Source organism: Dipodomys ordii, unplaced genomic scaffold (genome assembly GCF_000151885.1).
Source record: "Dipodomys ordii isolate 6190 unplaced genomic scaffold, Dord_2.0 Scaffold97, whole genome shotgun sequence".
In the NCBI taxonomy this organism is placed as follows: Eukaryota; Metazoa; Chordata; class Mammalia; order Rodentia; family Heteromyidae; genus Dipodomys; species Dipodomys ordii.
Window position 1 is genome coordinate 3,598,637 of NW_012267313.1, and position 25,507 is coordinate 3,624,143.

Sequence of the window (25,507 nt, forward strand, 5' to 3'; positions counted from 1 at the left end):
ACTGAAAAAAACAGGTACATTGGACTTGCTGGATTGATTCGTTGTTTCTTCAAAGATAAACCACCTTACTATCCATGCCTGCAATGAATAGGATATAATTGAGTCCCTATTTAAATGTTGTTTTATGTTAATGTGCTAAGCATGATTTTTTATATTATGAAAAAGCATTCATTAAGCCCTCATTGCATTCAGGAAGTATGCTGAACACAAAGTTGATTAGACTGGACACTGGCCCTCATGATATCCTTGGAATCACAGCATCAACATCTTCTAGAAACTGATGAAAAATGAAGCTTCTCAGGCCCTACTTCAAACTTTCCAACTCAGAAACTGTGACTGAGGGCCAATCAACCTATGTTTTTGAAAATCTCTCCAAATCCAGGCTTAATAGTACACCCCATCCCCAGCACTCAGAAGGAACAAATATTAAAAAAAATTCCCTGAGTGAGTTACATAAAGCCTCAACTTTGCAAACTATTGATATAAAGAATATAATATCATCTCTTATGAGATATGTTCACCTCTGCCTCATAGAAGTACCAACAAAGCAAATGTCTCTATGTACTCCAGTAATCATAATGGTGGCAAGCAGAGAAGGGCTTTGCAGCAGCCCTGACGTTTCTGATGTAACCTAAATGGCCTAATCAGTAGAAACAGAAAGGAAAGAATGCTCTAGAAAAGAGTTTGCAAATACAGAAAGGGCAAAATATAAGGCATTGAGAGGAAGTTAGTGGTTAATAGAACTGGACACATAACTGCATAGGAATAAGTGGAGGAATGTTTGCTTGCTAGACAGCCATCAAAGAAAGACAAAGCCAGCCTTGAGTATAAGTGAACTGCATTGAGAGACTCAGCTCAGGACTTTCCCCAAAGCCAAGAAGCAATTCAAGTTACATTTGGGCAAATTTACGATGACCTCATAAATACTAAGAAGTTGGCTTTGTATTAGAAAATAGTGAGGTTTTAGGCTAACAAAGTAGGTTGGATAATATTTAAATGTTTACTATGTTGAGGTGCTGTTGGTAACCAACATATGTACAGAAAATGATTCTTGATCTTCTAGAACTTGCAGTCTCCTAAACAACAGACATTTTAATCATTTATAATATATAATATTATCATTACTATTGACTGGGAGACTAAGTGAAAGATTTACCAAGATGATGGCTTCATACTAGAAACTGAGAGCTCTTGAAAGAAAAGAGTACCTGCATGAGTACCAACAGAGCTCTGAAGTACTAAGGGATCTTAAGAAAACTTGAAAAGAACAGTCTGGCACATTCCTAAGTGACACAAAAGTCTGCTTCTTAAAGATGTCCCTGGAAACTGTATTTGGATTCTAGAAAGCTTTGAATGTCGTCTACCAAGGGTTAGAAGGGCAGTTCCAATAACAGAGAAAACTGGAGCGCTAATGAACTGAAATCAATGAGAGGAGTGATTCAAAGAAGCAAAAGAATATTTATATGGAACCATCTGTCTCAAAGTCCTCCTTTATAACCTTACTTAAGAAGAGATTGAAAAGGAAGGAATAATTTGCTATATTAAAGCAAAAATAGGAAATTAGCTTTTACAGGTTCCTAGAGAAACCACCCCACAACCAACAGCAACAACAACTAACAGTGATGTTTAACTTGCAGAGCTCTGGAATGAATACGATCTAATTAATTAAAAGTTAAAAGTAGAAATACAATCAACCTTGAAATACAAATAGAATGGTTAATAAATATATATTTATGGCATATGTTAAAGAAAAATTATCACTGTGCTTCGGCTTCTTTTTTTTTCTTTTTCTTTTTTTTCTTTTTTGTTAGTTGTGGGGCCTGAACTCTGGGCCCTGTCCCTCAGCTCTTCAGCTCAAGGCCAACACTCTACCACCTGAGCCACAGCGCCATTTCCAGCTTTTTCTGCTTTTGTGGTGCTGAGGAATCATGAAGCAGGGCCTCATACATGCAAGGCAAACACTCTACCACTGAGCCACCTTCCCAGCCCCTTGGCTTCTTTTTTGGTCCTTAGTTAGTACAGGCTTTCTCTCTTAAGGTATTCCATATCTGACATTCCTTCATTTCATTTACTCATTATTATTATTAGCGCTAATTGTATCATTATTTAAAAAGCTGCATCCACAGTTGATTGATTCTCCTCCTTTTTATGGTAGTCATCTTTCTGTTACTCTAACAAAATACAAAAAGTTTACTCCATCGTTTCAGAGGTCCCTGTCCATAGTCAATTGGCTGCATTGCGTTTTGGAGCTGTGGCAAGCAGAACAGCATGACAAGGAGAGATAGATAGAGAAAAGCTACTCAACTCATGGTGAAGGCAAAAAGAGGGTTGCATGTCAGGGTCACAATACACCTTCAAGGGCTTGCCTGTTGACCATGGGTCCTACCACCTTCCATTAGCACAGATAACCCACCAAACCTCCAATACATGGCTTTTGTGACCACCTTGAGATCCAAACCTTAATACTCCTCCACAGAAGCCATGAGGAGTATGACTTCTTTCTGCACATATTCTTGGAACTAAAAACAATGTCAGCACAAAGGCAAAACAGATTTTTTTCAGTGAATAAATAAAATGTCTTAAGGGAAACTAACTTCAAATCTCCATCTCTTCAGAGAGAATCTGTAAATATCTCACATGAAAATTAGCCATCTCTAAACTCACTTTAAACCATCACTTTTTCTTTAGCACAAAGAACGCATTTCAGTTTTGCATGTCAATTGGCTCCTGAAAATAGAGCATCACAGCAAATACAATTTCACTAGTTTATTGAAAACAAAGGGAATGTAGCTCTTTACATGCACAAATGGAAACTCTCCTTCCTTCCATTGGTATAGCAGTTTTAAGTTACCATGATTTCACTAGTACAAATGACTTCTGTTGGGAAAATATATACTTGAATTCCTGTATTAATACTACTTTAAATTAGTTCATATAAAGGCCTAGGGCCAACCTGACAGTTATGTAAAAATCTTTGAATAAAGAGATAAGACTGAAGATCAGGGATATTGACACTGCCCCCACATTTGTTGTCTGTGAAGAGGGTCTGACAAGTAAAAAGTTCCTCTGAATTAACAAGAGATAACTGTAGCTGAATAAGTCCAGTGTGGCCAGCATCATTCTCTAACTTCATTTTCTCTTTTCATTTGAAACCATTTATTGAAGAAGTCCTTCTGAGTACTAGAGAGATAGTGACATAAGACTGTTTTTTATGGAATTTATGTTGTAGTGTGAGTGATCTTCACTGCACCCATAAAAAGTATGTAATATACCTATAAAATCAGGAAGCATAACATAACTTCCATGGCAAAGGTTTATTGTTTTGTAAGACATGATCATCTGTTGCTGGCATTGCATAATACATTCAACGTGTTGTACATCATCAGCCATGACTAGGGCAGAAGGCTGAGACTTCCTCTGGTCTCTGCACATGCATCTGTGGTGCTCTGATGTTTCTAATATTAACTAAGTGACCTGTGCTTTTAGAACCCTCAGAAAAAGTAATGGAGATGGTTCAATTTGTATACCACATCAAATTTATCTGTGCTTCTATAGCTTTTGGATACCTATAGAATATAATTCGGGTAAGTTAGTGCTAAGAAGTAGAACAAAATGATTACCGTAGAAAAAAATGATACAGCCTTACTGTGTGTCAGACAGTTTTCCAAGACAAATCTCAACTTCTGCTATGCATATCAATTGCTTAGGATTCTGACCACAATGCAGATTCAGAGTCACTAGTTTCCCAGAAGTAACTGAGACTGCACATTTCTAAGAAGCTCCCAGGCAATGACCACTGTGGAATACACGTCAAGGACTGGGGGCTGAGGCAGTTTTCATAGCCTTGGAAGCTGAGCTCTTACCCTAAGTAGAATGTTACCCAAATGTGGTTTTCAAGCACTACTCCTAGGAGGCATAGAATGATTGAATGAGGATGTTAGGTGGTCAAGGAACTGACCACAAACAGAAAATAGAGAGAAGTGGACCAGTTCTCTACATGGTAGAGCAAACTACAAATGCAGTTTCAGAAATAACAAGGTATATGTAATAAGCAATACATTGAAGTGATTGGTGGAACAGATTGGGAAAGAAGACTATGAAATTAGCACTAACTCAGTGAAAATAAAAAATTTGATAAATACAAGATATATATACAAGAAGAGACAATTTCTTTCACAGTCTAGGACCCAGGACCTGTCAATAGACAAACTATATTTATTACCTTAAATAAATCTTTTAATGTCTAAGTTCATTTGAGTTGCTATAAGAAAATATCCAGAAGCCAGTGACTTATATAGAAAATAGATTCATTAGATTCATAAATATAAATCTAAAGGTTAAGCAATCAAACATCAAAGCACTGGAAGATTGGTATCAGATGAAGTCTGACTTTCTTGCTCTTTTCTCTGTCCTCACATTATAGAATGGCAAATGAGCTCCCTCGAGTCTCCTTTATAAGAACATTGGGCCCATTTATAAGATTTCTACCTTATGACCTAATCATCACTTAAAATCTCCATTTCCCAATCTTAACACTCCAGAGGTTAGGATTTCAACCTCTAAGTTAAAACGTTCACATTTTAGGGAGATGCATCCATTCATAATATAGCACTTAATGTACTCAATTTGTTGCTCATTTAAAAGTGGATAAACACAAGACCCACGGAGCTAGAATTGAGTGAAAGGGAAACATAAACTGCTTGGCATATACTGATATCTGAATGAACATAAACTATTTTAATGTTCATATGAAAAATATGAGGACAAAGATTAACATTTTAATTGTCTCTATTAAATCCATAAGTGAGTTGATGATTGGAAGGCTATAAATGAGTTGGAAGTAAAAAGAGAATAATAGCTAAAAGTATGTTCCAAATGGAGGAATGGTAACATTTCTTTCTCATTGATTTCCTCTTCAAGGCCAGGAATGACTTTCTTGTAGTTCTGTGACAAGCTATAAGTTCCAACGAAAAGTTAGAGTCTCCTCTCTTATCAAACAGTCCATTAAGTTTATCCTTCAAGGTGATAAATTTCTTTTTCTATTTCTTAAAAAATGTTTCCTCTACATTCCCTTAAAGAAAAAAATCTCACTTCCTTGATTTTTTTTTACTGAATTCCAATAGAATGAATTTCCTTATGTTTATGCTTACGAAGTTCTCATTTGTATATGGATTTTTGAAATTTGATACATAGGTCCAGTGCAAGTTAGTATGCTGCCACACATTCAGTCGTGCATTTCTGCACTTACATTGTAGTTAAGACTGCAGACATCACATTGCTTTAACAATAGCTTTAATCTGCCAGCTACTATCACATTACTTTCCTGCACTTGGAGGAATTTGTGAAATAGGAAAGAGATATTACTTGGTCACAGTCTTGGAGGATGGGCTGGGTAGTTTATATAATTTCCATCAGCCACATTGTCAATATGATGTACCTTGTTTGTGAAGCTATTGTTTTAGACAAGTAAAGAGAAGTAGCAAGATAGATATGGAGAGGGTTTTATCCAAATAGCATATAAAACTAGATAAGAGTTTTATGCAAACAGCATCTTGATATATATTTCTCCTGCATCACAGAAAAAGAAGGAGGCTGTTGAAAGTGGCAAACGAGAAATCGAGAACACTTTAAAAGAGGGTAGAGACATACTCGATGAAGCCACTCGACTTGCAGATGAAATCACCTCCGTCATAGATGTGAGTATTGGATGTAACCCAAAATTAAAAGAGATGATGATGATGGGTTGGGCTTTCATAAGTGAGAGACAGGGAGACATCTCAGTAACAGAAGCAGCTACTAATATTTTTGTATGAGCAGAGGTAAAATGATTTTTGTATTATTGCAATGTAATTGTGATCATCTATTGTAGGAACTGTACTTTATTGTGCCAGTAACATGGGTGTTGTGTGAGGATCCCATTCCTGCATCTGCCTGTGCTCTTGTTCCTTCATGATAATAAGGGACATCCTTGCTCCTAAGCCGGCACTTACAATCCGCTTCTATATCATGTAACATTAGTTAAAAGAGCAATGTAAATCTACAAACAGACTTCTAGTATACTATCTAATGCATTTCACAGTGCTATGCAGTAATAGAAATGCAAATGTGTAAAAGATCCTAAATGACTGTCATTTATACATATATAGCTAGGAAGTAACCTTTTTAAAAAAAAAGATAGATTCTCTGCTATAAATTGGCTCCATAAAGTCGCTAATTCTCTTTTATTAAAGAACAGCTTTTATTCACTATTTGCTTTTTTGCTATGCAAGTAAATTCTAAGTTTCATAAAAAACAGTGTGTGCAATTAGGTCTCCCAGAGAGAAATTAATAAATTTAAGAAGGCTTGGATTTATTTGCTTTTAAAAAATGCCCTCTCCTTCTCTCTACTTATCAGTATGTTGAAGACATTCAAACTAAATTGCCACCAATGTCTGAAGAGCTTAAAGATAAAATAGATGACCTCTCCCAAGAAATAAAGGACAGAAATCTTGCTGAGAACGTATCCCGGGCTGAGAGGCACGCTGCTCAGTTGAATGACTCATCTGCTATACTTGACGGGTATGTCATTTGTAATTGGAAATGTCTGTGTTTCTTCATGTTTGACCAACAGTTTTGACAAGCAGAAATGGTAGAGCAATCACTTTCAAGTCTCAATTCCTATAATTATGAACAAAAGAGCTATGTTATCTTTCTATGGAAGATACTAATGAGAAGAGCGTAGGCAAAGCTCTACTGGAAAGTCCAAGTTAAAAGTGGATTCAAAGGCAGCTAAGTGCAAGTTAAAAGTAGATTCAAATAGGGCTTGTTAGGAAGTGAACATGACCCTAGGCTATATTTAGAAAAGTATTTTTTGTTCTTTGTTAGAAAGCACAGTGGTTGCCTGCTTATTAGCATTTAAATAATAACCTATAAACACATTCTGCTTTAAATTTCAGTTTTATAACTTTATTGGAATCAAAACAATTTACAATTAAAAGGTGCCCTTTGAACATAAGAATCTAGACATAAAATTTCAGTGTTTTGTTTTATTTTTTTTTGAACTCCAGGAAGATATTACATATTTTCCTTTGAATAGAAACTCATAATTCTGGGATTATTGCATGGCTAGAGGAGAAAAAGGTGCGAGGAAATGGAGTGTTTGATTGGCAAACAGCCAATTCTATGTAGAAGTGACATATTTTCCCTATACTTTTGTGGTGGACACAATAAAAACAGGAAATTGGCCTGCGTATAAGTTCTCCAAATAAGTCTTTATTAGAAATCATGTGCAAGGCTATATTCTCATACTTGATACTCACTGAAGCAAAAGAAATTTTTTTAATTTAATTTTAGTTTATTTGTGAACATACTGTACAGAGGGGTTACAATTACATGGGCAGGATAATGCATACATTTCTTACCAAGCATTGCAGCCTCCTCCTTTGGTTTACCCTTCACATCGCAAAAGAAATTTTATTGTTTAAAAATATAGGTTTACATTGCACAATTCCTCTGTGTGTGTGTGTGTGTGTGTGTGTGTGTGTGTGTGTGTGTGTGTGTGTGCTAGCACTGAGCCTTGAACTCAGGGCCTCTCTTTCTTACTTTGCTTTATCCAAGTCTGACACTCTACCACTCTAGCCACATACCTAATTCCAGCTTACTGCTGGTCAATGGGAGACAGAAATCTCATAAATGTGACTGCTTGATCTGACTTCAAGATCTTAGAACTCAGCCTTCCGAGTAGCTATGATTACAAGTATGAGATACCAGTGCCTGGCCACAGTTCACTTTGTAACAAACTTTTGCCATTTAAGTTTGGTAGGTGGAACAGCAAGGAATTCTTTTTTTTTTTTTTTTACTTTTTTTTTTATTGTGAGAATACCATACAGAGGAGTTACAATTACATGGGCAAGATAACAAGTACATTTCCTATCAAGCATTGTTGCCTCCTCTGTTTCCCCTTCCCATCCCTTCCCATACTCTCCCACCTCTCCCCACCCGATCCTCCCTCCCCCCCCCCACTAAAGTTGTAAAGTTTGTTTTCGACATAACAACTTGTACATTTCATTGTTGCAATGAGTCCACCTGTATCCTTAGTTAAACAATTTGTTTTTACTCTTCCCCTCCACAAATTATACCAACATTAAGTACAGTGAAAGCAGGGGTTATACCGTGGAGGAGGGACATACAAAGCAACATAGAAATCATCTTATTAATATGTTAGAAACAATTGCATGAAAGAAAAAAACGTTTGAATACTTATCTTGGGGTTCATTTCACCTAACATCAACTTGTTCAACCACTTTGGAAAGCAGTATGGAGGTTCCTCAAAAGACTTCACATAGAACTCCCCTATGACCCAGCAATCCCACTTTTGGGCATTTACCCAAATGATCATAAAGAAGACCATACTAAAGCTACCAGCATGACTATGTTTATTGCAGCATTATTTACCATAGCTAAGATATGGAACCAACCCAGATGCCCCTCAGTAGATGAATGGATCAGGAAAATGTGGTATATATACACAATGGAGTTTATGCCTCCATCAGAAAGAATGACATTGCCCCATTTGTTAGGAAATGGAAAGACTTGGAAAAATTATATTAAGTGAAGTAAGCCAGGCCCAAAGAAACTTAGGTCCCATGGTTTCCCTTATTTGTATAACTAGTATATGTCTGAGTCAAGCAGAAAAGGTCAGATAAGTTGATGTTACAACAAAAAATTCTTAGCCCTCCACTAGGGCTATGTGAAGCCTGTGAACTATAGTGTATGATTTAACCTCCTGAGGTTTCTTCATCTTCTGTGAAGGTGCACTTACTGCTGTGAGATTTTGTGAAATATATTCTATTAATGTGTCACTAGTGCTATGAAACTTACTGTGTGCTTCCCAAATAATGTTCAGGATTATCTCACTGCAAACACTTACCTGATGTACATACATGCAAGAGGATTTGGGGGATGTAATAAGTTTTCATGACATACTGGCCATTTTTATAGCAGACTTGTTAAAGAATGGTAATTTAGATATACAACACAGTAAAATAAGTAGGTATCTCATTATGATTTGTAATTCTTCTAATTGGATTAGCCATAACCATGTGGAAACCATATTTAGCATAACTAGGTTGTACTTCATTTGAGTTCTAGCTGCTATGAAGTTCTATTTTTTTTTCATTCAATCTACCAGAATCCTTGATGAGGCTAAAAACATCTCCTTCAATGCCACCGCAGCTTTCAAAGCTTATAGCAACATTAAGGATTACATTGATGAAGCTGAGAAAATTGCCAATGGAGCCAAAGCTTTGGCCCAGGAAGCTACAACACTGGTAAGAAACTGGTAGTATGGTAAGATACTAGTATAGAAGCCAATCTTAAAAAAAAATTCCTAAACTAAAATTTCAAATTTAAGTGATCTCTAAAAATGCTAGTCGATGAGAATACTCGTCTTGACATATATTTGAAGGTCTCTTTTAAATTTTATCCCAAAATAAATCCTCAATATGCTGTAAGCATAGCAAAACTCTCTTCTCAGTCAGCCACTACTTATCATTGTCAGGGGCCTGAAATCATTACAGATGTCAAGCAGATTTGTGGCATAGCTCACAAAACAAAAACAGGCAAATAAAATACTCCAGAAAGAAATTTATCACCAGGAGTCCACATGTCATCAGTAATAATAAGTGCCTTGAAAATGAACACTACTGTTAATAATCACACTTAGGTTTTGGTGTATATAAAATTTGACCACCCAGTGTACTTTCTACAAAACAGATTATGTATTTCTAAACTATATATGCTAATTTGGTAGACTGAAAATCTCTTTACCTTAGGCTATGGTCATTATTAAAAGTGCATGTGGAACTAACATTTTAGAGTTTTGGATCCTAAGTTATATCCTATTATTTAATTATCTTCAGGAGTGACAAATCATACTTTTACAAATAAGATGTCCAGTAGTTTCTGGTAATACTATTTTAGGAAAAGCTATCTCACAAGAGGTAAACTGGGAGGTAAAATGTTCAGAACTATCTTTTAGACATTCTTCATACAGACTTTCCAAATGTGTACTAAAATTTTGGGGTAAGTCCAGTTTGGATATTTGATTTAGATTATAATGTAAATATATGATGACATTCAAGACACAGATCAAGATTATCTTTGCTACAATATTGAAGAAAATATTTGTTAGCTCTTAGTTAAATGAAAAAAACCACAATGTATCCTTATATTGTAACCATGATGACAATATCATATTTTATCTGGAAATACTACCATTTTCCCCTCATAATGAATTCAACTCACACTTTACATTTTGTTTATTTTTTAAATTCAAGATAGTGACAAAAATCATTGCAAAATTTCCCTATGCACACTTCTTCTTCCATAGGAATGGTTTTCAAATCTAACCTAAGTTTTCATCTATTTTCTTATAGACAATATCATATTGTTACAGACCCTAATTTTCAGGTTCACCATTGTCATCTAATCTAATGCTTTTTGCATGACCATCTTCAGCATTTACCTCAATGTCTGGCATAATTTGTTTACTCCTGAGTGAGTGAAGAAATGGGATTCCTTCTGCATTTAGGTACTTGGAGCCTACTTACAGTCTTCGGTGTCAATGCAAATCTTGATTCTCATTGCTTCAACTTCATAAATTTCCTCCAAAATGTCATGTTAAAGAGATCTAATTTCAAAGAGATCTAATTTCACTCACATTTAGTAATTTTATAAAATATTACTACATTTTACTCATAAGAAACCTCATTTTCATGATGACTAATAACTATACAAAGATGCTAACAGTAAGAAATAGCTCCTTACCATTAATGCCCCTACCTCATAGTCTAACCTCAATGATGAGTTCTCAGCCATTCATCTTTATTTTTATTCCTTTCTTTCTTTCCATAAGCTGTGTAAAAATAATCAAATGCCTGAAAAAGAACCATCTAAAGAGAATTACAGTTTTATTCAATGACTAAATATAGATTTGTCCCCAATAGTGTATTGGAATATGTTTGTGGCTAGAATAAAGCTTTAATTTTAAGAGGATATTACACATTATTTATTTTTCTGGAAAATGAATATATTTGTCTAACATTCAGTTGGACAATTACCTGGTAACTTGTAAATGTAAGAGCTGGTATTATTGTTAGTATTATAGATAAAGAGAAAAGAGTCAGATTAGGTTTATAACTTATCTATAAAAGAACTCAATGGTAGCAGTAGATGAGAGTTCTGTAGTCATTTGTGTTTAGCTTTGGAAAGAATGTTTATAATGAATTAGAAAGAAAAAATAAAAGGAACAGAGGGAGTATGTGCAGCACAGAAAAAAAGACCTAATAGATAAGCAATAAAACAACCAATTACCACTGTGAAAACAGAGATGAGATAATTTAAGAAAACAAAAGGCATTGAAATAACAGAGGCAAAGAAACAATATAAGGTAGAAGTCACCTCTAAGCAAAATGGAGACCATATTTTGGAAACAGCTTCATGGTTGGAAGAAAAATGAAGGAGTGGGTAACAAGAAATGTACTCATTACCTTACTTATGTAACTGTAACCCCTCTGTACAATGCCTTTACACCAAAATAAAATTCAAAAAAATGTACTTAAGTATACTTATCACATACAGATAATTAAGAATAAAATAGAAAGAAAACCTGTAATTAGTTCATTCTTTATAAGTTAGGAGAGGTTATATTCAACTGCAGCTTACTGTATAGTATCTTATATAAAGAATAGTAGCTACTAGTCTTTTAATGATATTTTCTTTAATTGTAAGGATGAAATACTATTTAAAAACTAAGAAATAATTCAAGAATTAATACTATTTTTCTATAAATGTAAGATAATAAAAGTCCTACATAGTGTTGTTTCCCTACATTCAATCTCTGTATTTAATATTTCTCTTTGATGAAAGAAAGGGAGAAAAAAGGTGACACATTTTAAGTAATGGAATATGGAGATTCATTAACTATAATGTATACACTTATTTCTGAACCTTCTATTTTGACCTATTGTCTGCCTGTTTTCTGGCAGTACCAGGCTGGTTTTCTTCCTATATTATTTTTTCTTTAGTATCTCCATAGCATTATTCTTATCCCTAATAATTTACCCTTCTATTTATTTTTTTGTCCCTTTTCTTCATCTTGGAGTTACTCTCATTGACTTAAACTTTCTCTGTCTCCATTTCTGTCTTGTTTATATACCTATCCACAATGTCCCTTAAAACTCTCAGTTGTATCAACTTTTAGCTAACTCTTCACTAGACATTCATATATATGTAAGCCAGACTAATAAAAGGTTATCCATACAAACAGAACAAATTGAAACTAAAGATGATTAGATTAGATAGGTGCTAGATAGATAATAGATGGCATATAGATGCTAGCACATAGATAATAGATTGCATAGATTGATTAGGTAGATTCTAGCTATGTAGGTAATAATTATATATAGATGGTAGACTACATAATTTTAAGGTAGAGATAGATAGATAGATAGACAGATAGATAGATAGATAGATAGATAGATAGATAGATAGATAGATAGATAGATAGATAGATTTTTGAGGCATTAGTTCACATGATTATGGAGGCTGAGTTATTCCACAACTTGCCAGCTAGAAACCCGGGATCATCAGTAATTTGGTTCAGTTCTAGTTCAAAAGTCTGACAAGGCATCTATAGTATAAATCCCAGTCACAAGGGCAGAAAAGATGAGATGAGATTTTCTAGCTCAGGTCCTTCAGTCTTTGGTTCTGGCTGTTCCCTTGTTGATGAAAAGATGCTCAGACATACCTGGGATCCAGAAACTCCCTCACAGACCCTTCAGTAAGAATGTGTGGTCTGGGCACCCATTGACAAATTGACACAAATTAACCATTACCGTGGCCTTCAATGTTTCCTGTATGTTTCCAGCTTCAAGTGATTTGCCACAACAAACCCTATTTCTTGGAAGTTGTGATTCCAGAAATTTTTGGTCGGGTATTTTTCAGTTGCTTTTAGGAAAACAATATAAAATACAGAGAAATAAAAGGCAATTTGAAATTAATGCATTTTCTCAGTGAAACAGTATTAAACATAAGCAAATCATAGTCTTCTAAATAACCTGAAGCATGATGAGGATACAGAAAAAGAAATTAATGTTCAAAGTACTGACTCTTGTATTCTAATAACTATGTGAATTGCCCTTGAACACAACTTCTCAGTATTCATTATCAGTATGAAGAGAAGCGAAATCCACAGAAGCCTCACAAAGATCTCTCTCTTTCTTGGGGTCAAATGTGAAAAGAATAAACTAGGTATTTGAAAATTTACTCTTCTGTGGCAGGTCAGGAAATAAATAACGCAATAGGAAGCTCTGAACTACTAAAAAATCTACCCCATTCACTGAACTACCATCACATTTATTTAAAGGAATGTCAGCAAAAAAATCAAAGAACATGGAGAATAAAGAGACAAAAAGGATCCAAAAAAATAGGAACTATGAAAGAACTTAAAGATGCATTGTACAGATAATAATTATTAATGCATAGAGTTACAAACCAAAGGACTAAAATGTTAGAGAGTAGAAACATGAAAAGGAGGCAGTTAAAAGGTTTTTTTTTTTTCAGATTAAACATCAAGTTCAGTTTTAGAAGAATAAAAATAATGGCGTTAGAGGTCTCCAGGGAGCAAAAACAATAGGACACACACAGTCATGCATCACCTACTGCTCTGAGAACTGTGGCATTAGGCAATTTACTTATGTGAATGTCACAGAGCACACTTAAACACACTTAACTATGAGGTTACTATCCCCCCATAATCCTATGGGGCTGCCACTGTGCAGTCCTCTTTGACAAAAATGGGATATGGCTCACACCTAGATGATATACAGAGACACAATAGTTGAGAATTAGCCTGGGTGCCAGTGACTTATGCCTGTAATCCTAGCTACTCAAGAAGCTGAGATCTGATCATGGTTCGAGGCCACTCTGGGCAGGAAAGTCTGTGTCCAGAAGTGTTGCTATAGGTCAAGTGGTAGAACACTATCCTTGAGCTAAAAGAAATTCAGCAACAGAGCCCAGAGTCTAAGTTCAAGCTCCAGGAATGGCACCAATAACAACAACAATAAACAAACAAACAAAACAAGAAGAAAGGTTGACTCTTGCTGTATAGAATCTGGCAGGTCTAAATTGGGGCAGCCAGCTCTAGCAGACTAGAGACCTAGGAAATGCTTAATGACTATCTGGAACCAAAAACAGTTTGGAGGCTCTTAAAAACTGACAGGACACACTGTGCATTAGTGTCTCCTGCATGTAATCCTAGTAACTTTGGAGGCTGAGCACTGGAGGCTCACAATTTCAGGACAACGTGGGCCAAAATGTTCACTAGTTCCCTTCTCAACTCTTATGTGGCCCAGTGGTATGGACCTGCTATCTCAAACTACATGGGAGGCTGTCATTGGGAGCATTGTGGTTCCAGGCTAGCTGGGAAAGAAAAATCCATGAGACTATGTCACCATAGGAGGGGATTTGGATTTAGGGTACAAGCTTGTGAACTCAGTAGTAACAATAAGCCTCCAATTAAACAGGTCACAACTCAGGTATGCACATGAGCAGGAAGCAATCGTCTATCATAAAAATAAACATTGAAAACCAGTACTATGTATGTGTGACTCAGTGGTGTCATGCCAAACTAGAAAGCACAGTGAGTGAGGCCAACCTTAATAGGTTAAAGAAATGGAAGCATGACAGAAAGACAAAGTCAAAGCAAGCCCAACAAAATCATCCCCAGGAATGCAAACTTGCAAGGGGGTGGACCAAGGGGAAAGGGGTAAACAAACGAGGAGAGCTATCTAGGAGAGAATGAAGTCATGAATCCAGTGTATAGACTACAAAATTAAAAGCAGTAAATGGAAGGGGTGGCTTGAAGGAGAGTGAGAATATTGAAAGAGGTGACTGATCAAGAAGCATTGTATTCATAAACCAAATGGAAAAGAAAGAAAGAGAGGGGGGAAGGAGTGAGGGGGGAGAGAGAAGGAAGGAAAAGAAAGAAAGAGAGAGAGAGAGAGAGAGGAAGAGAGAGAGAGGGAGGGAGGAAAGGAGTGAGGGAGGGGGAAGAGAGAAGGCAGGGAAAGCAAGAAAGGAAGGAAGGAAGGAAGGAAGGAAGGAACAGAGAGAGGAAGAGAGAGAGAGGAAGAGAGAGAGGAAGGAAGGAAGGAAGGAAGGAAGGAAGGATGGATGGGTAAAGATTTGGTAAGTACCATAAGTTGAGATGACTTAATAGCCTCCTAGAACTTTATAACAATTAGGTAATTTTTCTATATATCCCATTAGGTAAAATACTCATGAAATAACAACAATAAATCTATGAATATAAAGCAAGTATAAGCAAATTCTAAAGATCCCAAAGGACCCTAGACAACATTGATCATAATGAAGCTAAATCCGAGGTTAATTCCAAAGGACTGATGCACTATTGATGCCCAAAACCATTTTTAAAAGGACAAAAAACAAAAAAAAACCACCATTATTCAGGAGTCAAAGGAAAAATGGGATTTGAAGTTGCTAAATACTTAATAACAGAATGCACATAAAATTTCACAAATGTTCAGGTGCAAATAAAGTGACGCTTATAGGAAAATTTATCGTTTTAAATAGGGACATTAGGAAAAGCTAAGAGCGAAAACTAATTATCTCGTGTTTCTGTTCAAGAAGTTTGAAAAAGCACAATGAAAGAAATAAATGCAGATGCCGAAATTAATGATGTAGAAAAAAACATTAGACAGGGTTGAGAAAAGCAGAAAGCTGATTCTTAGAGTAAACAGGCAAATAAACAGAAATGACAAAAATAATCAAGCAAACAAAGAGAGATACACACATATGAACTGGTGAAGAGTAGATGGTATACCATAATTCTGCACATCCTATAGGTTGAAAATCAATAGAAATGTACTAGAGAACTTGAGCAGATTCATTTAAAATGAATTTAATTACTGAGATGAAATGAGCATTAAGTATATATCAAAATTTATTCAAAACAAAATAGTAAACCTGAGTAGATTCATAACCATTAAATGAATCAAACAGTATGTAATAACACAGTCCAATAAAAATCAAGGATCTGTTAAGTAAAACATTTCCCCCCACCAAATTTAGAAGAAGAAAAAAAGAGCAGAAAATGCTGCTCTAATCCTTACAGAAATACCTGTAAAAAGCAATATTACCAAGGAAAACTACAGATCCAGCCTTTAAGTAGAAATGCGGAACTTTAAATAAAATCTTATCAAATTATATCCAAATAGCATAGTTTAAAGAGCAATACAACACAAAGTTGATTAATTCTGGATATTGATAAGAGAGCTCAAGTGTTTGAATTTGCTTCTATTCTCATCTGCAGGCTTGCATTATTTCTTTATTAAATCGGTGTTTTAACTAAAATGCAGGTACTAAGACATTTTTTAAAGCAGTCCTAATAAAAAGAGAGTAGTTTAAAATAGGCCTGGGGAGGAAGTCTTTTGCACCAATAAGAGTTTCTAAATTTCCTTATTTCATTTTTAGAGTCATCATAGATGCACATTTCTTTTCATTGCAAAGAAGGCCTGATAATTCTAAGCAACAAGCCCCTGACCTAACTGTGCTCACTTCTGAAGGCATTGACCTTCAAAATCTCTCAATTAGTACTTCTCCTAGTCTGTTTCTCAGTAATAGTATGCCATCATGGATGTCACTAGTGTCAGCATTGTCTTTTAAATTTCTGCTATGATGAATGAGATGTATTTCACTTAGAGCAGTTCCCATCCCAATTTCCAGGACAGTTGCTTCACCATATTTACACCTTTTACTGGTTTTGTGTTTACTTTATTGTGGTAGTACTGAAGTTTGAACTCAAGACTTTGTGCTTACCAGGTAGGCACTCTACCACTTGAGCCACATTCCTAGCCTTCTTTACTGTTTTCTTTTTAACTTGACACAAAAGTTCTTAGAGCTTTGCTTGCCATTCCATGAATGATGGGTTCCACACATACAAGATGAAGTGATTTGTGCCCTCATTTTTCTTACTTCTTGTACTTGTGAAATTCTGATACTCTCTCTGTCAGTTAATAAATGACAGAACAGAGCCCTGTGAATCTTCCTATAGTCTGAGTAAACATTATGGCATTTGTAATTACCGTATGTTAAGGAATAAAGCCATGTATTCTCTTCAGTATGCCCTATTTAAATTTGCTTTTCTGTAATTGGATAAACCAAAATACCTTAAGAACACTAAAAGGTGATTTTACAGCCTTTATTTTCTACAGAAGTGGCTTTGCTATTAGAATATCTATTGCTTGCAAAGCTTACAATAAAGTGCAGTGTCAGCCAAGTTGCAAATTTTATTCACTTATATTCTGTATTTTATGTCAGCCATTTCTTGCTAGAAATTCAGATAGTAATTTAGCTCCTTGTTAATATCTGTAATTTTGTAATTTACATTTTATACAGTGTAGTGTTAGTGGGAATGTGATATGAAATCATACTTGATATCACAGTTGAGTCTGTCACAAAATGGTGAGCATTTTTCCTCTTCATTAGCAACTCAGCAATTTATATAAGTACTAAATCATTCCCACAATAGCAAAAACAAAAATGTCAGTAGAACATCAGCTTCATAGAAAAATATTGTCTCTGTGTATAAAAAGGATCTGCATTAACCCACTCGACGCTATATCACACTCACTTGTGTCAATAATTAAATAATAGTCTCTTGGAAGCAGAGAAGCAAGTTCTAGTTTATGACACAGCATTAGATGTATTTAAATTTTCAGGGCTTGAAACATATGTAGTCAAAGGGTTTGTATCACAGTCACAAATGCTCCTTGGGATGGTGCTGTGACACAATGTAAGTTTGAACTAATATCCTTCAAGGCATCAATGATGATGGTACCATTCTGGCTATTACTTAGGACTTCACCTGGCAATAGAATAACAGGGAAGTGAGACCATCCTATCATGTTGGCCTTGATTCTGGACATTATCTAGATAGAAAACTAAGATTGTCTCCATGACTTTTATGCAAAATCAAGACATGGCATAGTGATCACTCATACAACTTCTCATGTGCAGCTGCAGGCCCCAATCCAGCCTCATTGTGAAAGGTCGGTGCTTTCCGTGGGGGCTGGAGAAGTTATAGATCGCATACTTTACTGGGAGAAATCCAAGGATTACTTGGTGTTTCCATCAAACTAAAGCTTCACAGTCACAAGTTCCAGTTCTCATAAGCAATTTGGATGATTTTGTACTTCATCCTTGAGTCTCCTTTGTGTGCTCAGTTGGATCCAGTCGTCCACAGACTCACCAATCCCTCAGGATCCTAGGATACCCTGAGCAATGCCAGGAAGTTGCAGTTTTTCAACAGACTTCTGACCATGGACATCTTTTTTGAGTTGTTTTTTGGCTCATCTCTGATCACTCTTCCATTTTAGTAACCTGAGGTACTTTAAACATGGAGTTTATATGACACCATATACTTAAATGGATACAAAGTAATTTCTTTTTTTTAACTGTATATAATCTTTATAATAGTTGCAAAAGCTGCTTGTGTCCACTATATACAATGGGAAATACAGACAACAGGGAGGACATGATATAGACAGTCTTTAATGCTCATTTCCTATATAGAGACTAGGAGCTGTTTATCACATCTCCATATTCCCCTACATTACCTTGTTATACTAAAATAAATCACTACTAAAACCTTTTAAAATGTGCATAATCCCACTAATCACAAGTAATTATAATATCTTGGTATGTTTGCCCATACCTTTTCTTCTACAAGTACTTTTTGCACAAAGGGGGGTGATTTTGCATAATTAACTTTTAATTTAATATGTTAATTAGCATCATGCACACATTTTTAAGGTATTTTATTAGCTTTTAGTAGTTATACAAAGGAATTACCCTTCCACATGTCAATTCATAAGGTGGTCCATATTACCTGTCTCTTCAGTCTCTCCCATCTCTCCCAACTCAACCCTACCCATCAATTTTCCTAGTTTCATAAGAGATGCATTGAATATTTAAAAAATAGTTTCAAAAATTGTATCTTTGAATGTAAACTGAGCTAGATTCCACCATTTTGTCTGAGAATTTGCTTTACTATAGTGAGAACTTTACCTCTGAACTTTGATAGTAGTCTAACACAGCAAAATATAAGCTCTTCTGATTTGTACATTACATAAACACAATGAAATTAATCGTTAACTTTACATATACCCTGCACATTTAAAACACTGAAAATATTTTAAATTTGAGGTCATGCAAGCTAACATATGACCTTGGCAAATGAATCCCTCTGAAAATATGTAAAATTTGTCTTCTAAAATAAGTGATTTTGTAAAGAGGAAATGTTGGATAAATGATAAATTGTCAGTTACCATTCCCCTTAAAGAAAAACAAAAACAAACATTCTGCATTTCTTCTTAGAGGCAACTCTCTCAATTAATTCAAAAAAATGTGTCTCTAATAAGAGTACTTGAGGACCATTATAGAAGTAACTGGAAAAAATAATATGAAGTTTGTTTAGAAGAATATCTGGGAGGGAGAGGGGGCGGCTCAGAGTTACCAGCCTGATAAGCTGTGACTTACCTTAGGATTCCTCCTTTACATCTGGCTTTCCCAACAGAACCTCCTCTGACAACGATGCTCTCCTCACAACAGAGGTCATTTTTCTTTATAAGTGACTTTTCATTTATTTCTCCACTCCCTCCCAACACCATCAGGAAAATATAGAAGTCAGAGCTGACTTGAAACATCTAAAATATTTTGTTATGTAAATTAATATATTCTTCATCTCCTAATTTTACACTTCCATAATAGTCACTGTATTTACCAAATAATAGGAAGAAGAAAACTAATACAAATTAGAATGCAATTGAGTACCAAGCCCTCTGATAAACTTTCAGTCTTTATAGCTTTATTTTTTCCTGTACACTTTCAACTCTGTCTTAAACTATTTCTCTAAATTAGTATGAGCTAATAATGCATACCAAAACTTACATATAATAATGAATTCTATATTGTATATCATTTTTATCATTTATATGTGCACATAAATATACATTGCATGTATTACACAGAAAATATTCACACATTTATTTTTTAAAGCTTCAAAAAAGCAAAAAACAAAATATCTTGTGATACTTTGTTACAGACCTTGTTTGTATTTCACATACATTGTAGACAAAGTGCCAAACATGAGATGCAGTGCTTATGAATATTTATGAAGTATAATTAGCTTGGAAAATGCTGCTTCATCACCTCTCCTGATTCTGATGCTGTGCTCCAGTAACCACTAAGGCTTGTTGGAAGAAGGTCCCTCCAAATCCCAATGAGTTGAAACAGTTCTGTTCATCCATGAGATGCTAGTATTTTCCATTCCCTTGTCAGATGCAAAGCTTTGTTCCAAGCCTGGATTCTTGGCAGATTGTTTATAACTGACAATTGTATGCCATTCGATCTTCACTTTAATATTTGGGAGTGCATCTGGAGACACTGCAGCCTGATTTCTTTCATATCTCGTACATCCAGACCTCTCAGTTCTACAGACCTTGTCTGAGGTTGACATTTTCTTCTTCCTATCTATTTTCCCAACAACCAACTATAGATCCTTTGTGCCCATACAGTTCTTTTAACTACCCTTACTAATGTCACCTCTAACTGTGTAATATTCTTCTGCTCTGAAACCATCAGTGGCTGGAAAGCCCATTGCCTTGTTTCCTTAGCCTGATATTCAGCCCTTCTAGAAACTGAGGCTATCCACCTAGTACATTCGAAATCCAATATATCCACTACCTACTGTGAACTCTGCAGTCCTATGGAGCTTAAATACTTGTTTTCCTTTCTTCACATCAAAAGCCCCCTACCTCTCTGCCCTGTCTTAAATTGTTTCCACTCTCATTCCTATGTACCCATATATTCCTCCAATCCTCTGATATCTGAGCACACAATGGGTGACTAAGAATCCAGGGAGAAATTTGCCTTCCTAAAGAGCAGGGGATACAAAGTATGTTGAAACAAAAAACCAACAATATGCAGAAGTGGAAAAAAAGATAGAAAATAGTGGGGGGTGTCAGTGAATAGAGCTCACTCTTGTTGGATGAAGACTGAAGGGTGAAATGAAGGATCAAAAAGAGACTCAGAAAAACTTAGAAAGGAACAGAAAAGGTAAAAGCATTTACAGGAAGTGAAGGATATTAAGAAAATACTGTATGCCAACCAACATTGAATTGCTTTGGCACTCTCAACTATTTGCTTCTATATGTTCACTCTTAGAGGAAAAAAAGAGCATAGGCACTTGCAGAGTTGCACAGAAACAGCCATAGAAATTCTATGAAAATAGCCAAAACTAGGGAAAGTGAAAGGAGGAGTTGGGTTTTGAGTGATGGGGGAGAATAATGAAAAGGGAGATATCGATCAAGGTACATTGTACTTAAATGGTAAACCCTGTGTATAACCCCTTAAAGATAATAGAAATATAAAATTGTCCAAAAAGTATAACAGCCTAAACTCAAAACTACCCTGAATGTCCATCAAGTGATAAATGTGTAAATGTCTTTGTGGCATAGCCTTATAAGGAAATATTACTAATAAAAAGAAATACACACATATGCACATACACAGCCAACATGGATAAATGTCAGAATATATTGAGTTAAAGAAGACATATGAAAAAATACATTTTGATTCCATTTATATAAAATTGTCTAAAGTGAAAACTTGGGAAAATAAGATGTTTCCATCTGAAGATGAATGATTAAAAGGAAATGGCATGTACGCTCTACTTTGTTGTGGTGGTTTTATGGCTAGACATATGTTCAAACTTCAAATTAAGAATGCTAAGGACGTGCAGTTGGTACCAATTATCTCAATAACTTCTGACAGGTATTTAGAAGTAAAAGTAAATAAGTAGTGGTCATGACTGATCAAAATCCGTCAACAATATCCATGGCTCACAATTAAACCTCTTTCCATGTTAGTGGGTCCTTCTCCTTTCCTCTTCCTCCCATCCATTTTCTTTAATTTTCTATTGCACAGCAAGTAAACACTCTCCCACCTTTAATATTCTGCTTGCATTTTTATATGCACAATTAGTTTTAAGATGATGGATTTTTTTAATTGTGACCCAGGTTGGGCTGTTATGAAAACATTCTGAAGCTATAGATAAAACTGTTATTTTTTTTAAGTTTTATCTAAGTGACCCATATTATCTTGATGATTCAGGGCTGCCATTTTGAATTATCAATTCTAATTATTTTACTACACCAGTATCAGCATCTAGAAAGAACTACACTCTCCAAACTGTCTCACATTTGTAAGCCTTGAAACTTCTCCTTTCTACTTTTACTTTTTCTGCACTGTCCAAACAGATTGTTCACATTCATTCTATGTCACTCTGTGCATATCTAATCTTTACCCCTTCTTTCTAATTTCCTATCAAATTCATTTCATTCATAAAATGTATAAGCAAGGGAACAAATGTGTATGAACCGAACCAAATACAGAATGTATCTTGGAAACTTGGACTTACTTTTTCAGTAAAATGTCTTAACTTTATGCCATTCTTAAATATGTTTATTATCTTTAAGTAGTTGTACAAAGGGTTGCCATTCACCAAAGTAGTTTATGAATACAGTGAGCCTTGATCAGTGTCACCTCTTTCAACATTCACACCCCCGCCTCCCATCCCACCCCTTCCTCCATTTTTTCTTAATTTTTAGGTTATATTTTGGTTTTTTGCCATTTAAGAAAGCAGCTCATGTATGCACTGCATCTTGAGCCGTGCCACCCCTTCACTATCTTCCACCCCCTTCAGCCCTCTCCTTCGCTTATTTTTCTCCAGTCTGTGGTATATGCAATGAATTCTTGCCTGCATTCTCTCCCCTTCCCCTTTCATTCTTCAAACCCTCCCCCCTCAGCCCCCCCTCTTGCAATTACTCATTTCCTGATACTTATTTTGTTAGACTTTGACTTGGTCTTTCTAAAGAATTATACTATTTGAGCTTTCCATAGGCTCTGTTACATTTTAGTTAATTCATTTGTAATCACTTGCTTACCTCCCAGTACCATAGCCAAGATACAGAATCAGCACAGATGACCCTCTGGACAAATGGATCCAGAAAATGTGGTATTTATACACAATGGAATTCTACTCTTCATTCAGAAAGAATATTATACTATTCTTAAGGAAATGGAAAGATTCGGAAAAAATTATATTAAGTGAAGTAAGCCAGACTCAGAGAAATGCAGGTTGCATGGTTTCCCTCATTTGTGGTAGCTAGAATGTGCTTATACATCTACATGTAAACACACTGGGTGGTATGCCATTCATTTTTATACTAACCTTTTTTTCCAAGATAAATGACACTAACTAGGATAAATAAGGACTAACTGTACTCATTCTCAGATAAAACGTGAGTCCAAGAATTCTTGTTTTCCTCATATGAAACGTCAGTTTTTCATAGAATGATTTTCTAAGGTAGTCTTTTGTAAAAAAAAAAAAACTATGCTCCATATCTTTCTACTTATGCAAATATCTTTCTTTCTTTTACTTTCTTCCTTCCTTCCTTCCATCCTTCTCTCTCTCTCTCTCTCTCTCTCTCTCTCTCCTCTCTCTCTTTCTCTCTCTCTGATTGTTGGCATTCCTGTAGCTAAACTCAGATTCTTGTTAAAAAAGAGCTCTACCATTTGAGCCATGCCTCCATCTCTGCTTTTTTGCTGATTTTAGAAATGCAATAGATTGAAACTACAATCCTGAACCACAGTCCTCTAGATCAGGTGTAAGTTACCATATATATGATCTTACGCCGATGCTTCTAATACGTCTTTTTGTTGATATCATAAAGTTATCTAAAGTCAATTCCTCTTGTGAAAAATAGAATATAAAAAAAGAAGCTGGGATATACACCAATGGTATGGTAGAGTACTTGCCTAGCATGTCAGAGAATCTGTGCCCAGTACCACATACACATACATACAAAGTTGGAGTAATACATTAAAATAAATTACATCATGGAAGCGCCAGGTTCTGTAATCTGTTCTAGCTTAATGCTCAGATGACATGACTGATTAGCACAATGTTAGTAGGCACGGCAGAAGTCTTTGAAGAATGTCATGTCTGGGATTAAACCAAGCTCAGATTTATAACTTCAGCAATATGCATTACCATTCACCAGCTCACTTGCACCCTGAAATGCTTTTCCAATTTAAAATTTACACATAAGACTCTATTTGATTTATCTGTTGGTATATATGCATTATGTAATGATTGCTAGGGAGCAAACACTATTAAAATGGATAACTAGACAGCCAAGTTAAATGATCCTTTTCCCCTTCTATTATCTCTGTGTCACCTCTATTAATCTAAGCCTCGCAAATGCATCTTTGCTGGAGATGATTGTGGCTATGAGACTGTCATTTAGAAGTCTGTGTGTTGGTGCTTTGAGATTCATTTGAAAAGAGAGCAGTTCTGGGTACTAGTGGTGCACATTTGTAATCCTAGCTATTCAGGAGGCTATCTGAAGGTGATGGTTCAAAGCTAGCCCAGGCAGGAATATCTGTAAAATCCTTAACTCTAGTTAACTACCAATAAGCTAGAAATGGAGCTGTGGCTCAAAGTGGTAGAGCACTATCCTTGAGCACAAAAGTTGAGGAACAATATTCAGGCACATGTGCATGTATGCGTGCGCACACACACATACACACACACACACACACACACACACACACACACCAAGAGAGTAATATTATTCTGTTTTAATACCAAGGGAATATATCAAGTTGGATGAGATGTACATTGCTATAAAAATTAGTGATTGCCAGGCCCAAAGAAACATAGGTCCCATGGTTTCCCTTATTTGCAATAACTAGTTTAAATCTAGGATAATCTTACCAGATATGCAAAAAAGGTCAAAAGCTATGTACATATGACCACATAAGATGATGGTAAATGAAATGAACCCCAAGATATGGAGACAGAGGGTTTATCTTCGTTGCTGTTGTTTTTAATGTACTATGTGATTTTTTTTGTTTCTTTTCTATGTTCTTTCCTCTATTGTATAACCCCTGTGTATTAGATTCCGGTGCCCTGCATTTTGTATGTACATTTTTCCAATTTAGAGAGGGGAAGGAAAATAACAAAATGCTGAAACAAGAAAACAGGTTGCCCCATTGTAACAATGAGATGTAGAATACACCATGTTGAAAACCAACTTTACAACTTCGGGGTTGGGGAGGGAGAAGTTGGGGAAGTGGGGAGGGAAGGGATGGTAGGGGAAAAACAAAGGAGGGGGTAACAATGCTCGATAGGAAATGTACACCATACCTTACTCATGTAACTGTAACCCCTCTGTACAGTATTTTTACAATAAAAAATTAGTGATGCTTTGAGTTCTTGATCTGCTTGACTTCTGAGCACGTTGCCCCCCATCATATTTTGAGGCACGTTATCTCTTCATTTCAGTATCATGTTCTAATTTCTCCTTTTCATTGCTAAAAT

At 35.6% G+C, this 25,507-nt stretch overlaps 1 protein-coding gene across 1 annotated transcript in view; it reads left to right on the forward strand.

The window, feature by feature from the left end:
- Positions 1 to 25,507, forward strand: part of Lama2 (laminin, alpha 2) — a 544,126-nt gene that overhangs the window by 440,006 nt on the left and 78,613 nt on the right. The window contains exons 38-40 of the mRNA XM_013026778.1: positions 5,580 to 5,696; positions 6,395 to 6,558; positions 9,170 to 9,308. Of these exons, the coding sequence (XP_012882232.1) occupies positions 5,580 to 5,696; positions 6,395 to 6,558; positions 9,170 to 9,308 (420 nt within the window). The remainder of the gene's footprint in view (positions 1 to 5,579; positions 5,697 to 6,394; positions 6,559 to 9,169; positions 9,309 to 25,507) is intronic.